Source organism: Lepisosteus platostomus, chromosome 10, assembly GCF_059453375.1.
Source record: "Lepisosteus platostomus isolate fLepPlt1 chromosome 10, fLepPlt1.hap1, whole genome shotgun sequence".
Taxonomy (NCBI): Eukaryota; Metazoa; Chordata; class Actinopteri; order Semionotiformes; family Lepisosteidae; genus Lepisosteus; species Lepisosteus platostomus.
The window spans coordinates 10,091,039-10,107,621 of NC_142620.1; the positions used below are offsets into that span (position 1 = coordinate 10,091,039).

The following is a 16,583-nucleotide window of genomic DNA, read 5'->3' on the forward strand; positions in this document are numbered from 1 at the left end:
AACAATCAGGACAGATGTTTTGGCCTTACAGCCTTCATTAATGGACCTCTGGTCATGGTTGTAACAGACAGTAAACCCAGTGCTTGCCGCATGTGGTCATGACCCCCGACTGACCAGTTGTCTTCACTGTGCTTTCCCAGTGCCTTCAGAGTGTCCACTTATAAGAGCTTGCCTCTCTTTCCAGGCACCTGCTTTCTGAAACATGCACTCCTTCTGCAGAGCAGGGACTGGGAGAATTTGTTTTGCTATTGTAGGATTTCGATTATACTTGTCAATTTAATAATTCCTTGCCTCAATATAGCCTTTTTGACCCATGGACACTGCACTTCACTGGTGGGTGAAATGGGTCCCACTGTGCTCCAGCAGTCCCCCCCCTCACAGACATCCTGCTAGACTATATCCGGCCATGGATGCAATTCAGAGACCTAAGTGCAATGTGGGACACAGTGGAAATGCTTTAACAAGCTGGCCACACAAATCCTAAAGCATGAGCGCCCTCCAGTGGCTACTGGAGGGAATACAGGAGAGCAGATCTTAAAACTACCCTTGACTGCTGCATTTTCCACACATCATTTGTTTAAAGCTATTACTTCATTACCCCCAACGCCAGAAACTAAGCTTTATACTTAAGTTTTATTTAAACCAGACGACAAAGGTGGAAACGATGTTGAAGTGCATGTAAAAGTGGAAAACAAGAGGAACAGGATTATGGGAGTGTGGAACAGTTTACCCAGCCATCCTGGTTTCCTTCCTGGAATGTCTGGTTGACAACCTTGGATGAAAAAAACTACCCAACAGGCTAGACGGGCCAAATGGTTTCCTCGCGTTTGCAACTCGTAACATTTTTATACCGCATAAGGAGCTTTCTTTCAGCTTCTCCTGACGGGTACACTCCAAACTACTGCGGGGACCTCCATCTGACGCACCAGCAGTCACCCCGAAACAACGATATCAAGAAAATGACAGTTCTCGGCCTCCTGAAAGAGGTGTCCGATTCACAGGGACTTCTGGGTACAGCTGCTACTGCCCGAGCTGCAATTCAGAACAACGACACAGGATTACCAAGCATCCCTTTTAATTTTTTTTTTTAAACTGTCACCTTTTACAAAAAACAAAAATAAAATCGGTATGAATGAAATTAGCCACAGAGTAGGGAGTGATTACTAAAGATGAAAGAGAGGAAGCCTGTGTTCCCACTAATAACATAGGTCAAACTGCTCGTGTGAGCCTGGCCTGCTGAATCAGCACAGCACGTCTCTCAGGGCTCAGGGTCCAAGTGGGCCCTATCCTCCAAGCCCAGGTCACTAAGCTGGACCTCCAGAGCCAAGCCGGTGCCGGTGGACTCTGAACAAGCCTTGCCCCCCCTGGGCCCCAGGCTGCAACATATAGTGAATAAAACGCAACAGGTAGGTCTGTGTTCTTTTCCTTTTCCTTATAAAATGTTCCTAAAAACTCACATTTAAAGACGGGAGCTGTCTCCCAGTCGGATCGTCTAATAAACAACAATTCTGCGTCGTATTAAAAGTCTGGTACGAAGGGGAAACGAAGGTTAAAGGTCATTGCTTGCAGTCTATAGCGCTTGCCGGTTTCTTGTTTTTTTTTTGTAGTCTTCAGGAATGTAAAGTTGGATTTTGTTTTGTGAAATCTGCTTTTTTTTTATTTCTTTTGTCATTTGCTGAATCTGGACACCGGACACCCCCCTCCACCCCCTTCCCCTCGGCCCACGCCTGTCCACACGGGAGCAGAGCTCGTTCCAGTAGCGGGCGGGCCAGTCCGGCAGGTGTTTCGGACTCGATCAGGACGGGCGGGAGGGGCTGTGTTAAGATGGGGGTCACAGGCAGGACCTCCCCCGACTCTCTACGCCTCAGCTGGGTATTTGTCCTCATTCTGAAACCAAAAAAGACGCAGAGATCCAAAATCAATCTGACTCCCTTTCATATACCCAGTTATATTCTAGTGACGTTTGCTGGGATGTTCTTTTTTTTTTAAGGCACTAGATTTAAAAAAAAAAAAACTTCCCCTGCCCTCAGCCCCTGTCTTACCCACTCCTGTCCTTTGGTGAGCTTTCTGTTGACAGCCTGCAGAAGCTGCTGCAGTTCCATCACAGTCTGGTTCAACCCAGCCGCCATCTTCTCCTTCCTGTCCGTTTCCTGGGAAACGGAACATGGGGTCACATAGGGAGGAAGCTGCACGCACGCACATGGTGGCGTACTGTACTGCAGGAGATCATCGATGGTTCGGCAACCAACCATCTCAAATGCAACATTTGCGGTCGATCACGGGACGATACAGCAAAAATACCATTCGGTATTTCGAAACTAATTCATGTCTCATTAAACAGGTACCAGACTAAATGTAACGCTGTTGCTTCATTACGAGCTGACGCAATGTGTGTGTACTATACAGCACTTTTTCTGCAATACCGCACTTTAAATTTGCACGTAACCTCTTTCTGTGTTTTTAAGTAGCCCATGCATTATTTAGAACCTTTTTAAAAAGTAAACAAATTCAAAATGCAATCACTCTGCGCTTTTGAACACCTGGCAACCTTTACCACGCCACGACGTAGCATAACCAATCGCATCCTGTACCTCTTTCTTCTATTCACTAGCCTATACTCAACTGGAGTGAGGCTCGATCCAGGGTGGGAAAAAAAAATAAGCTGCGAGAAGCTGAAAGATGATGCTGTTTGGTTTCTTTCAAATAAACACTCTTCTTTGCGATGCCCTCATCACCTATTCAGGTTAGTACTCGTGTGTGCACCCTGCATTCCCCACCTGTCATTCCGAGCTTACGGCCCACCAACGCCGAACACCAACCCAACGAGAGCCAACTGCGCGCACACACAGAACACCTGTCTCACGCGCACCAGTCCCCCCGCACACGCCTCCCCCACAGCTTCTACCCTTTCTCTCGGCTCACCTTCTGCGTCTCAATGGTGCTGTTGTCTATCAGGTCCACCTGGGCCGTCTCCTTCAGAATCTCAGCCTGAATCAGGTCCAGGGACTGCTGTGCCTGAGAGGAGGAAGAGAGCAGAGGCCAAGTGTATCCCTGAGCTTGTGTGGGCTTCTCGTGTGAAGGACTGCAAAAAGAGCCTGGGTCTTGCCAAGTCTTTTCAGCAGGATACTCCTTAAAGCTCCAAAGACACAAGCCCCTTGGTGTCTCCCACTCAAGAAGCAAGGTCCCGTATTCAGAAACTGTGACTGGGTCACCTCAGTGCCCACGAAGACTGCAGACTGGTGACGTCTTGTGCACAAAGAAAGACATGCCCTTTCCTTCCTGATTAAAACGATTTATCTCCCAGGGCAGAAACAATCAAAACGAAACAAAACAGCGGCAAATCTGAGGATATGGAAGGAACATCAAACAATTCCCGTGTCCCGTTTCAGATGGCCAGATAGCGTTCCGGGATCACTAGTACTCCCAAAATGGAAACTACTGGATTCCAAAGTGAATTGCAGCGTTCAATTACACCGAATTCTCTTCCGCCTTGCCAAACCTGCAGCGAAACGAAGCGGAATGAGGCCTCACCTTGTAGAGATCCCCGGCCACCTTCTGCCTCTCGCTCTCCTCTGCTTCCAGCTTGGACAAAGTCTCATTCAGCTGGGTTTTCAACTGAAGCACAGGGAAAGACAAGGGACCCATAAGCCCCCTGCAGTCACACACTTCCCAGAACACACAGGAGGCCTGAAGTGCCCAAGCCCTGGGTATCAGGACACAGCTGATTCATCTGGCTCAGGACCTACACAGTCCACAAAGTCTAATTAAAGCAGATACGCTAGAATCTGATGGGCAATACCCCAGGCTATTTCTGGGAGGGCAATTTTGAGCTTCAGTGATTGATGATAAATTAACACTGCATAAAGCAGTTGAGAACTATACAGCGTGGGAATGGCACTCCAGCACCACCAAATTAACATCGCCCAAAGGATTCTGGCGTGCATCTGCAATGGATGAAATCTTCTATCCAGTAGCTTTGACAATCTACAGAGATGCTTGTACCAAACAAGGCAAGTACAACAAAAAACGGGCCGAACTGAAGAGCTGCTGGCAGGATATTTTCACCACTGGGGCCGTAATGTCACTTGGTTCGGACTGAAGCACACTCTGTGGGGAAACTGTGTGTAAGCCACAGTGAGGAAAACACAGCCCCTACGCCTGCTGTGCTCCAAGGCTACAGGCAGTAGACTGTACAGTCCAGCTGGGACCTAGCACTGCCCTGTAGACCAGTATCAGCAACAATCAAATTAATACCACAATGAAAGCTCTTCAGTGGTTTCACCTTTCACCCACCACAGCCTCTTCGGTGGGATTACATTGGAAGAGGGAAGGCATGTCTGTCAGGACAGTTTTACATGGGGACAGAGGTAACATTAAAAACCTCAAATATGCATCATAGACACAGAAAATACTGCCGACGTCCGAGAGTGACAACATGCAAAAATTACTTTGCACAAATGCATAGATAACCAAAATGTAGCGGGGTGAAGGTAGTTGTATCTGAATACCCTGTTCTGACCACGTGTTAGCTATTACACTGCACATCCCCTTCACTGAATGAGACTGTGTTAGTGCTGCATGACAGGCTGTCTGTGAGCAAATGCATTAGTAATAGAAGTGAGGTTTCCAGGCCTGTCAGCATGTGTGTTAATGTTAGTGGGGCCCAGTAAGACCGAGCAGGACTGAATGGCTTGTCATCCACAGCTTCCATCGGGCAAGATGTAAAAAGCTGAAACAAAGCAGGAACAATCTTTCTGACTTGCTGCATGGCACGCTTTTGAAGTTGTGGATGAGCTAACCACCACTGCTCATCCACTGAGTCAGAGTGGCCCCTCCCTCTGACTGCTGGCCCCAGGGGACTGTGGGAAAGCAGCTGCTCTACGCTGTCGCGACAGGTCTTACCAAGTTCAGCTCCTCATTCTGCCTGACTGCTTCAGTATATGAACCATCAAGTTTGCTCTGCAATTCAGTCAACAGATCTTTCAGCTGAAATGAAGTTTAAAACTGTTTTAGATGCCTTGATTCCAAACAAGCCCGCTCTAAAAAAGTCACAGAAAGGGGCTGCAGAAACACGTGGATGTCAACAGTTAAAAGGACTGTTGTAACAGGGACGTCTTTACGCACAGAGTGGTCAGGGTCTGGAACAAGCTTCCCAGCTGTGCTGGTGAAGCCGGTAACCTGGCTTCGTTCAAGAAACAGCTGGATGAGATCCTTGGATCTGCTACCAATAACCAAAGAACTGGAAGAGCTGAATGGTCTCGTCTCGTTTGTAAGCTTTCTTAAGAAATCGTACAGCTGCCCAGTCTCGCCGAAGTGATAACTCGGGGGAAATGAAGTGGGACAGACTGGGATCCGGACAGCAATGTGAAAGAATGAGCTCAAGGTGCTGCCCAGGATTTGTGAGCTCGCATCTATGGCAGGACTGATCCCTGATCCATTTGCCCAGCTACAGGCTGTGCACTCACCTCTCTGACCTCGGACACGTAGGTGGCACTTTCCCGCTCCGCCTTGCCCAGCTCGGCCTCCAGGTGCTGCCTCTCCTGCCACAGCCGACATCGAAAGATACGAACAATCACACTAGCACAGCATGGCAGTGCCCAGGTTTTCTCAGAGAAGAAAACCCGTGCACAGGATCCCATAAAAGCCTTTAACGTCACCTGCATGCAACCTCAATTACAACAGGAACCTTGACAGGACCAGCAGGCACGATAACTGGAACGTGACATTGCAACTGAAGAACATCAGTTCTCATGCCTCGGTCAATCACAGGGGTTGTCTGAAATTAACCGTTTCAATAATAAAGAAAACTAAGCTGAAGATGAGGGCACCTGGTCTCCAGCATGCCGTGTGCATGACGACTTCCCTGGCAGTGCTGGGAGATACTCACGTTTTCAGCCTCCATGCTCTCTATGCTCAGCCTATCCACGTCCCTTTCCAGCACTGCGACCTTGGCACGCACCTAGGAGAGAGACACAGGCAGGCGCTGGGATTCAGCAGGCAGAACACCCCACTCTGCTGTGCGCCCCAGCTCAGGGCAGCCGGAGCCCCCGGGCCCACCTGCTTCAGCTCGCTCTGCGACGCCTCCAGCTTCACCCTCCAACGAGACTCCTCCTGCTCAACGCTGCTCTGAAGCCGCTGCAGGATGCCCTCCTGTGGACGGGGCAGGAAGGAAAGTCACAGCCGCCCAGGCGCCAAGGACATGACCCCCCCCCCCCCGCTCCCTTCCCAGAGCAGGCCTCACCGTCTCCGCCAGCACTTTCTTGTACGTCTCGCAGTCCTTCTGCAGAATCCTCTGGGTCTCCTCCGCTTCCCTGAGCTTCTCCTCCAGCTCCTGCAGAGACAAAGGCCTGAGATCAGGTACGAACTCTGTCGCAGTGCCCTGCTCCCACCCCTCAGACTCCTCTCCCCGGAGAGGCAGATCATGCCTTGCCACAGTCAGGAACCCGTTGAATTCCCCATCTTAGAACTGTGCCAAAACATTCACTCTGAACAGGACTATTTAACCCACTGTGCACCTTGCTTCTAGCTGGCGCTCAAATCGGGCAATCCTACAGAGCAGATCCTGAGGGATTCGTGGGCTCACCTTAGATACCCCATCTGCCGGTGCTGATCTCATTACTTCTCTTGCTGCCTTTTCAAACTCCTGAAGCCACTCCTCATGGTTCTAAAAAGAGGAAAAAAATGTTATTTTAAATAATATCACTGCAGCCAGGAAACCACTACAAACTGGCAAAGGAGCTAGGCAAAAACCTACATGAATACCAATCAAATCCCCTTTAAGAGCACTAAATAAAGCGAGTACAAATTTAAAAAGCTTGTACTCATCCCTATGCAAGTTCACTCAGTTTTCATGCATTTAGCGTCAGCATAGCAATTCAGGCCGGGTTACCTGTTTGTGAGGCAGGGGCACGTCAGGAAAGAGCCTGTGCAGAACCTCTCTGCTCCGAGCCTCGGCCTCAGCCAAGACCTTCTGACTCTCCTGTAGAGGCAACGAGACGAGCTTTAACTCGCAGCCCCACGCTGCGCACACACCTACACACGGCACTGAACCATGCGGATATAAATCATGCACAGGCACACACCTGCCGGGACTGCAGTGGGCGAGACTCCGTAAAATAACTGCAGTCCCCAGCATAAGACAGACAGGCCTCACTGCAGGAGAACGGCAGGGAGCAATTTTGTCATTTCAGCATGATCATATCTCATTTACTCTGCTCTAACCACCCTGAGGCCTACTCTACTTCCGCCTGGTATAGATGCAGTTACAAAAAACGACACAAAGACCAACTTAAAATCAAGTAATCAGAAACAACCGTATAGCCATAAAAGCCATCAGATCTCAGCTGGTGGCTGAAGCTCCACCCTTTGCATCCACTCTCTTCGTTCACGTCAGCTCCAGTCCCCGAGCCTTCTGTTCTGAGTGACTAGCGCTGGACGCTTTCAGCTTCAATCGTCACACTCTACAGCTGACCCGAACACTGCAGCACCGCAACACATCCCGGTGTCTTTAGGAACAGGCACAGTCCCAGCACTTCGGTCCTCAGAGCTCACTTCCCCCTGAACCCCTGCCAAAGATCGGCTCCCGCCTTCACTTCCAGCCAGCAGACAATCTTCACTTGACAGGATACTGGTTACCAGCACACATCAGAAATGAAAACCAGGTACGGATTCTCGGTGCGCGTACTGTATGACCCACTGCTGCAACATCTACTCCTGCACCCAAGAGCCACGGCGCTCTAGACATTTGACAGTTAAAGTTCTTGATGGATGAATATCTGGAAACAGACGTGACATGTGGAAGAATTGGTTCAAGGGACCACACCAGCACAAAGAGAAGCCCCTCCCTATCCAGGAGGTAGACACGGCTGTTGCACTCGGTCTGTTGCTCTGAAAAGTGATTTTAAACACAACCCATCAGGCAGCTCTAAATACACTTACAGGAAATTACACCCACAACACGTTCATCGTCCAGGACAAGTTGGATCTAAAGAAGGGACCCGAGGGCACCGTGGCGTCTGGAAGACCTCAGGACCTGCAGAGCTTAGCCAACGACAGTCCCTTTCGAGTTTGTACATGCAGGGGAGGGTCAGTTCCACGAGGAGTTCGGATTAAGTGACCTAATCTAGCCTTCTAGATGAATTGTTGGTACATCTATTACACAGCAATTCTACATTACCCTTAATGGAACCCCATTAATTAATTTCTTTTCACTAGGCATTTGAAAATCAACAATACTTCGGCTTGGCAGGGTCCCATGGATGGAGAACCTGCAGTGGGTCACAGTGCTTCCTAGAGAGGACCCATCTCCTCTCCTCCAAGCTCTTGAGTCTTAAAGAGCCTCTCCTCTGTTTCTATCCAATTCTTGCAGAAAACCTAATTACAGCCAGTGATTAAAAACAGGTAATGAAACGGAGGAGCATAAAGACACGGCACCTAGAGGCACAAAACGCTACAATATTGCTTTGATACCCAACTTCTCCAAGTAAGCAGCTGACGTTTTTTCATCCCCGTTTTGCTGAAGAGATGTTCCGACAATCTAGTTTTTGTACAGCACGTGTGTGCCATCCTCACTGCTACATAAACAGAAGCTCTGAAGAACTTGTTATTCACAGCCTACTTCTGGGGCCCCGCCCCCAGGGCTGAGAACACGCTCATCCTTTAATAGACAAGACGAAAGCCCTTGTAGAGGTCATAGACTGCATATCAAATCCTAAATACCTACAGAAAACAGGAGCACACGCTTACCTTTAAGAACAGACATTATAACAAACGCTAACCAGCTGTAGGTTACCATGCACGGTGTTGGAAGTCAGAGCTGTGGAAATAAGCCAAGCTACAGGTACCACTGAGGAAGGCCTGAGAAACCACGGAGCTTTCAGTACCCTGCTGCTGGCACCACGCTTCGTCCCAAGTGGGGAGGGTTTAGCCTGCAGGGTATACATTGTCCCTGAAAGATGAACAATGCCACACTAGGGCTGCCCACACTCACACATGGACTCAGCTGGCATCACTCCCACTCATCAGATGTTAGGAAGAGAGGACTGGGTGAGGGAGTGGTTTAGGCTCCGAGATCAGAACTTGAAGGCTGGGGGGCTTCACATCCTGGGTGGAACACTGCTGTTGCAATTTAGAATACGGTACTTCACCAAGAAATAACTGGTTCTATAAACGGGCACAAATCTACGTCACTTTTAATAAAAGCATCAGTTAAATTAGTAACAATAACAAAGCTGGAGAAGCCTTTTTTTGCAAGACGCCCAACATCTGCTTCGCTCTAGTTCATCGCGAATTGTGGGAGGCTGTAGCAAGCTACCCAACCATGTCCTTAAAGCAAATGACTTGGTTTCTACCAAGAAAAGGTAGGATGAGATCCTTGGGTGAATTAACTACTATCAAATGGGCAAAATGGCCTCCTCTTATTTCTTGATTTCTTATTTGCAATTAGCGACTGCACTTAAATGCGATTAGCAGTTTTCCAATGCTCTGAAGCACGCAAAGCAAAAGAACAATCCATTTAAAAGGAAGACCACAAAATTCTGAAGTTTTCATTCTTCTACTCCAGCAGGAGAAAAACCCTTCAAAGTCCTCAAGGTCAGCACCTCCAGCACAGTGGAGAGCCCAGCCATGCAACCGTGTGCAACTCTCGGTGGGATAAGATGAAGGAGATCATGCTCCGGAAAACAGCAGTGCATTTATTCATTAGAAAACAAAATAAGACCTACTGTAAATCCGCTTTTGCAAAAAGTGTCCTGCCCAAAATAGAACTGCAGAAGATTTAGCAAAAAGTGCAATCATTGTGGAAAGTGTCATTGTGAAAAAAATCATTGATCCCAAATAGTGAGAGACAGAAGGTTTGACTTCTGTTGCCAAACACAAAAGCTAGCCTGCATACATGAACTCAAAAGCATACACAGTAGGACTAATTTAAAAAAAGATCAATGCATCCGACAATCCACAGTGAAATGGCAGACGGTCACAGGGCACGATGCAGATGGGATGGCATGCAGAGGGATCAGGTCAGGGAGGGATCAGGGATTGAAGGAGACAGAGCAGAGGTATAGGATGGGCAGCGTGGATTAAATGACCCATTCTCGCTAATGGAAATTAGGTGAAGTCAGTGGTCAGTAACTGCATATTGATTTCCAGGACAGATCCTTGAACTTGGGACTGTTCCCCAACCCACATTCTCAAACTCTGCGTCTGTAAACATGACTCCACGAACCTCTGCCGGTGTTCAGGCAAGCAGATCACAGTAACTTAAAAATCAAGGGCAGCTGTGAACCACTGCAGCTGAACAAATCACCAGTGCAGAGATCCTATCTGTTAAAAATCAGTTTTTTTTTTAAAGACATTTAAGATAAGATAGTTTTCACACTAATAAGACAATGGTTGGCTATCGCAGTTTCAAATGGACTACGTTATACTTTTTATAGAAACATTCTGAACACAGATGACAGAGTGACTCTGTATAAGCCAGGAATGGTAAAAAGTTCAATAGGTGTGGTAAGCAAAATGGCAAAGAATCCGTGGAAGCAAAGCACAGATCTGCGGCCAGCTGCATAAAATACCTTCAAGTCCATTTCCCCATTAGCTTTTCCTCTCCCCTGAACGTCTGTGACATCCAGGACCATTGCACAAGCATTAAAGAGGACTGAAGTCAGTTATCAAGTTAAGGGGAAAATCACCTGTATTACTAAAGATATACAGTATTTAAAGTGTTTTATGCAACTATTTTCAAGTTTTTGTTTGTCCTCAGCAAGAGTCTGAGTGGAAATGAATATGCAGCATTTTAGTGCAAAGCACTTTTCTTGTTTGGTTTTTGTCAGATTTGTCTGTACTGTGAAGCAGACTGGAGGTGATAACCGAACCTTGGTGATCTTGTTGAGTTTCCCCTGCAGCACGGACTCGGTGGCTGACAAAGCCTCCATTGCGCTCCAGTTTTTCTCACGTAGCTCCTGGTCAGTTTCAGAGAGATACGTTTTTTCAGTTCAGCCACAAAAAAAGCATACAGAAATGGATAAAACCCACAGACACAACAGGGATCCAAGATTTCAGGACAATGGGGTCTGAGACTTGTCTTTCCTTATACAAAATAAACGTTGGTCATCTAATTAGAATGCCCGTAACCCCCCAAAACAAATTATTTTTTATAATTGAACTGATCCTTAGAGAGAAACCTCCATGAGGGACTTCTCTGCTGCTGTGGTAAAAAACAAAACAGGTCAGGCAAGTGGACACTGACCAGTAGCTGACACGTTAACAGGACTGCTTCTACAGCAAGGACAAGCCTCACAGGTTATATGATAAAGCAGTGGTTCCCAACTCTGTTTCTTGCAGAACGCCGTCTTCTGGTTTTCACTCCAGCCAAGTACCTTCTCATAGGCTAACTGATTTCCATTTCCTATTTAGCATGCACTTGTAAATTTGCTTTCGGCTCTTAAAAAGGCAAATGAAATTTGGAATTGATATCAATCCAACACTTATTCCTGAGTCTCAGTAATGCCCTTATTCAGGTGTGTTGCCTCACCAACCAATTAATCCTGTATAGAAGCAACAAATTCTCATTGCTGGATGTAAGTTATTCACACTTGTGTCAATTCATCAATTGATTGACTAGCAAGAGCTGTTTAATTACAAACAACAGTAAGCAATAAGCAAGCTGAGGAGAAGCTGTGTAAAGTTGTTTTGCTGAAGTTGTTCAAAACGGTACTCTTGAAGTACAGTATTCTTGATACTCTGTACCGACCAAAGAAACAATTTAAATAAAAGTCTTAGCAAGCAAAAGAGATCACTGAAGCCACCAGGAGCAGTGGAGATGTAGAGAAAACCAGCCAATGGCGTTCCTCTGGGATCAGAGTTGGGAACCCCCGAGTTATGTGACTGGGTGGTGACACTATAAAGCCCAGCCTAGACTGAAGACCCCTCCCACTGCCCGCACTCCTCCTTAGTCCAGCCAGGCCCCACGTTATGTCAGACCTGCACGAGCTCCACCTGTTCTGCCGGGCCCACAGCATGCCACAGCAAAGCATGCTGCCGAGCCCGTCCGCGAAGGTACACTGATGCAGTGCATTCACAGGGCAAAGGCTTTAACAGCGACACACCTGCCACAGAAACTGCCAAGGCTGCTGATCTCACACAAGTCAGCACTCCACCTCTGTGGAGTGAAAAGGAATTCAGTCCTTCATGCTGGTGCTTGCACTGCATGATTACTGCCAAGTTCTACTTCGCTTCCCTCGGCCAAACCAAGCAAGACTTCTACTCTGCCAAACACCATCCGTTTGCCTGAGAAAACGGCCGACGAGCCCTGAAAACACGCTCACCCTACATGCATAGTGCACTAACAAGTGAGAGGAAAAGAGTACGCCATTTTGGCTAAGGAATCTTCTATTGTGATCATCTTCAGTCTCCTCAATTCTGTCCAAATACAGAAGACTTTCAATGTAAAATTCAGTTTTCTACCTTTTTTGGTTTAGTTGGAGCTGCCAACAGGGAACTGGGCAAGAGTGCTATTGATAAGACTGAGAAAATCACACCACTGGACAGCTACAAAACACTCCCTCATTTCTAACTGTTTCCTCTGCTGCTATCACTAAATGGAAGAATGTCAGAATTAAGATGTGGGAATTCCTGTCAGACCATTGGCCCCAAGGCACCTTCAGACATCATGGGTACATTCACTTAGTTCTAAGAGGTCTAGCGGTATTGTAGTATTCTTGAATTACTGTAATTGTTCAATTACATGCACTACTCCAGTCCTCAAGGGGCACATGGTCTCCTGGTTTTCCTTTCAGCTAAGCTCTTAGTTATCGGAGTAATAGAAGCTTAACCGTCTCATTCCAAACATGCCTGCTGAACTGGGATGCCAGAGGACTGCTGCACTTTTCAGTAGGACAAGCTTTAAAATCCTCCCGTTGGAAAAGCCGTGTTACCAAGTGGAAAAAAGGGGAAAGCTATGGGGGAAGGAGAGAGAAGGATGTCTGAAAGCTGAACTGGGCTTTCACCCTCGGGTTTTGGGATCGGAGGACACAGGGTCTAGGAACAACAGCCCAGGACTGTCCCAGCACATCCATGACTCTCACACTTACCCCCCTCACCCCCCTGCTCCCACACGGGCCTCAGCACCCTGTGTGGGCAGTTTGCACATGTGCACCTACATTGTTCTTCTTCCTGTGCACCTCCAAGGAGTCCTGCATCTGTGCCAGGTCGCGCTGCAACTCTGCCACCTGCTTCTCCTTCTCTGCCAGCCTGGAGAGGTCAAACAGCACAGACGCCATTGAGACATTCAGAGACTGAGCCATGCGTTCTGTAAGCCTTGGCCTATAAACTAACAAATAAAACATTTATACGTTATTAGTCCCAAGACTAAACGTTCTAAAATAACATGTTCTACTAAAATGCTACTCTTTTTTGTCTCCATGGACGTTAAAGCAAAGATGCTTTAAGAAAAAGAATGGCTTCCCACATACTATAAAAATATCAGATTAACGAGGCCATAACCGCCCATAAAGCTTTAGAAGAGTGGGGAAAAACAGCCAGCTGAAGCACAGAAGACCGCTCTCAACTGCTTAATGTGCACTTCAACTATACTAATACAACAAGAAGACATACTCACGCCTTCAATAACTCCTGACTGGGGGCGCTTGCCTGGACCTGCTGTAGAAACAGAAAGATACTAATTTCCTTTTCTAAGCACAGTTCCGACCTGGGCAGTGCTGGAGTCACCTTTCCACTACTTTTTTTTTTTTTTTAAGTCTGATGGGAACCAAGTTTGGTCAGGAGCCACCAACTATACAAAGTGCAATGAGGGCCTGCAGCTCCAGGCTAGGCTCGTTCCACGCTGTCCAGGAAAACAATGCTCTCACTACTGCGGACCATTCCAAAGCCTTGGGCCAGACTGACTGTAAAGGCAGGTCTAGCTCAATGTGCTTTCTCCATGCAAAACTGCCAAAAACAAAGCACGTCAGGAAGGACGGACAAGGAGAGTTTTCAATCTAGTATTGCTGCGCGTGGCAGGACAGCTCTGGAACAGCTGCTCCGTACAGAACGAGGGCGCGGACGCAGGAGGAGATATGTAGAGCAGTACCTGCTGCGCCTCCACCTGCCCCCTGAGGAGCGAGCTCTCCTCCTGCAGCACCTGGAGGAAGAGGAAACGAAGGCAGTGAACGGGCGTGCTTCTCCTTCCCGCAAACCGTCTCTTTCCCGGGGGCTCGGATTCTCCCTGCACTTCCGGACAATCTCGGCCTCGCCACCACTCCGCTCCTCTCCGTTCTTTTTCTGCTCTTGCGTCTCCTTCCGGCTGCTCCCTCTTAGAGCACATTGCCGCCCCGTGACTCTTTCCCACTTAACCCCGGTCTCACCTGGAGCCGCTGCTCCCTGTCTGCGACCTCTCTGGTCCGCTCCTCCGTGGCTCTCTGGAGTGCGTGAACCTCCTCCTCCTTCGCTGTCAGCCTGGCAAGCGACACGGCACACGTCACCGTCTCCCCCTGTCCTACCTCACACACCACTGGCTCCCAGTCCCTGCAGGGTTTTGATCCAGCTGGGTCCGACTGCGGCCCGTAACTCATCGCTTAGCTGCTTTAGACCATTATTTGCGCTCATTCCCATGCCTTGCTTTCTTCAACACCACAGATAAAATGCATTTTCAAACAACTTCAGCACAAGATGTTTATGCAGTCTCTCCTCAACCTGCTGCAAATCTGCACGATCTTTCAAATAAAAAGGCCCCAAAACGGAAAAAGCAGTATAAATTGGCTTGTGATTAAGAGCTCTGCTGGAGTAAAAGCCAGCAGAGACCAGGGTTACACAGGAACAGGACTAAGAACCACTGTTTCAGGGTTTTTCTGACAACACACAGTTAATACCACAATACAACACTGTGTACGGTACAAAGGTGCTCTACAACACGCACTTTCCTGGCCAGCTGTAAGAGAAGTGCTGAACTCACAGTGTCTGGAGCTCCTGAAGCTGGGTCTTGGTGGAGGCCTGTGGAAAGAGGCACATCAAACTGAGCGAGACACACAAAAATCATTTAAATGGATGCTCAGATCCTACCACATCTTTCTCAACCCCAAATCATGATAGAATATTTGGAGTATTACCAACCCATTCATCTGCATTTTGCATGAAATGTATTTCCAAGAAAAGAGTCATCTCTGAAGCACTGAGCTCAGAAGGCACACCTTGTTTTTGTTTTGTTTTTATCAACGGGGGAGATATTTCTCCTTTTCCATTCCCCGCCCCACCCTGTGCTCCTCTCCTGTACAGTAGCGTTTGTACCTGCTTCGCCTCCCGATTCCTGGCCACCTCGATCTCCGCCTTCAGGACCTCCGCCTGCTGCTCCAGGGCCTTGAAACACAAAAGACGAGGGGGGTCACGCACACGGCAAACCAGACATAGCACAACTCTCACACCAACAGGGGCGCACAGCAGGATGAGAGGAGATACAGCACAGAGCCCAGCGCGAAGATAAACACAAAAGGCGATGACGGCAGGAGCTGCCCCACACAGGCCAGCAGAGCGTCCCAGAACGGACAAGAGAGACAAAGACAGACTACCCCTTCGCCAACAGTCAGCATGGTAGAGCATCAGACAGAAGCAAACCAAAAGCACAAGGCACAGGATAAGTATTAACGCCAGACAAATAATTTCAATTACGGATCTGGGGTTTGGTTCCACCCAAATCGCCTATTTTAAGCAACTGCAGCCCCATGTTGCAATTCGCCTTGTCGCACACGTGTTCAAGACATCACGTAAAAAATGTTAGAAATGGTAAGAACCTGAGCCACTTTCATCCCACGTTCTCATCAGGAGTATCAACGCGGGAACAAGACCCAGATCAGCAGCACAGGGCAAACAAGGCTCAAGCTAGAAAAACACAGCTGCAGATGTGAATGTAGGGACAGGTGGGTGCAGGGAATGCTGTGCAGTGGGTTGGCACTGCAGGTGCCCCATCTATTTGGCGACTAAGTGGCACAAGCCATTTCAGATACCATTTCAGAGCGATACCAGTTCAGAGCGCCTGCCCTGCAGCCTTTCCAAAAGCTAGGCATCTGCACAGACCCAAGAGGCAGTGGAGTCTGCAGTTAGAAACTACAGCTCTATTCCATCTCCGAAACTAGCGGATCAGAGATCCAGTCCCTCTCAGGGCCCGGGGGGAGGGGGTGAGTGCATGCTCTGTGAGACGAGCCAGGATCAGCACCTCAATGGTCTTCTCCTTGTGCGACACATTCTCCACCTGCGCCTGCAGCCTTTCCTCCAGCCGCCTGACCCAGCCCTCCTTCTCCTGGAGCCTAAGGGAAACGAACACCAAAACGGTGAGCGTTACCGTCCTCGCCTCTCGCAAATCAATTTGATGGATGTCTCCCGGGCCATCCGCCTTAACTAGGGAGGCTCGAGACAACAGCGCTCACAGCAGCACAGAGGCGAGGCAACATGCCGACGGACGGCATCATCCGGTTCAAGATTCAAGTGGTAGCGTTCGAACACACTTACGTTCTCCGTAGCTCTTCTGCTAGTGTTTCCGACGCGGTCTGCAAGGAAACACAGAAATGGGCTCAGGGTTAAAGCAGAGGCTAGAAAACAGA

At 48.4% G+C, this 16,583-nt stretch overlaps 1 protein-coding gene across 6 annotated transcripts in view; it reads right to left on the reverse strand.

Moving 5' to 3' along the window:
* Positions 1 to 1,058: 1,058 nt before the first annotated feature.
* Positions 1,059 to 16,583, reverse strand: part of ktn1 (kinectin 1) — a 34,459-nt gene continuing 18,934 nt past the window's right edge. For 3 of the 6 annotated variants that reach the window (XM_088648059.1, XM_088648057.1, XM_088648058.1), the window contains exons 19-38: positions 16,492 to 16,529; positions 16,199 to 16,289; positions 15,277 to 15,345; positions 14,945 to 14,982; positions 14,358 to 14,448; positions 14,084 to 14,134; positions 13,613 to 13,653; positions 13,155 to 13,245; positions 10,869 to 10,955; positions 6,890 to 6,979; positions 6,584 to 6,664; positions 6,242 to 6,331; positions 6,058 to 6,150; positions 5,888 to 5,959; positions 5,466 to 5,540; positions 4,903 to 4,986; positions 3,532 to 3,615; positions 2,923 to 3,015; positions 2,043 to 2,150; positions 1,059 to 1,887 (exon numbers count right to left, since the gene is read on the reverse strand). In XM_088648059.1, the coding sequence (XP_088504185.1) occupies positions 1,858 to 1,887; positions 2,043 to 2,150; positions 2,923 to 3,015; positions 3,532 to 3,615; positions 4,903 to 4,986; positions 5,466 to 5,540; positions 5,888 to 5,959; positions 6,058 to 6,150; positions 6,242 to 6,331; positions 6,584 to 6,664; positions 6,890 to 6,979; positions 10,869 to 10,955; positions 13,155 to 13,245; positions 13,613 to 13,653; positions 14,084 to 14,134; positions 14,358 to 14,448; positions 14,945 to 14,982; positions 15,277 to 15,345; positions 16,199 to 16,289; positions 16,492 to 16,529 (1,497 nt within the window). In that variant the 3' untranslated portion in view covers positions 1,059 to 1,857. The remainder of the gene's footprint in view (positions 1,888 to 2,042; positions 2,151 to 2,922; positions 3,016 to 3,531; positions 3,616 to 4,902; positions 4,987 to 5,465; positions 5,541 to 5,887; positions 5,960 to 6,057; positions 6,151 to 6,241; positions 6,332 to 6,583; positions 6,665 to 6,889; positions 6,980 to 10,868; positions 10,956 to 13,154; positions 13,246 to 13,612; positions 13,654 to 14,083; positions 14,135 to 14,357; positions 14,449 to 14,944; positions 14,983 to 15,276; positions 15,346 to 16,198; positions 16,290 to 16,491; positions 16,530 to 16,583) is intronic. The other 3 variants (XM_088648060.1, XM_088648062.1, XM_088648061.1) reach the window with 3 other exon arrangements.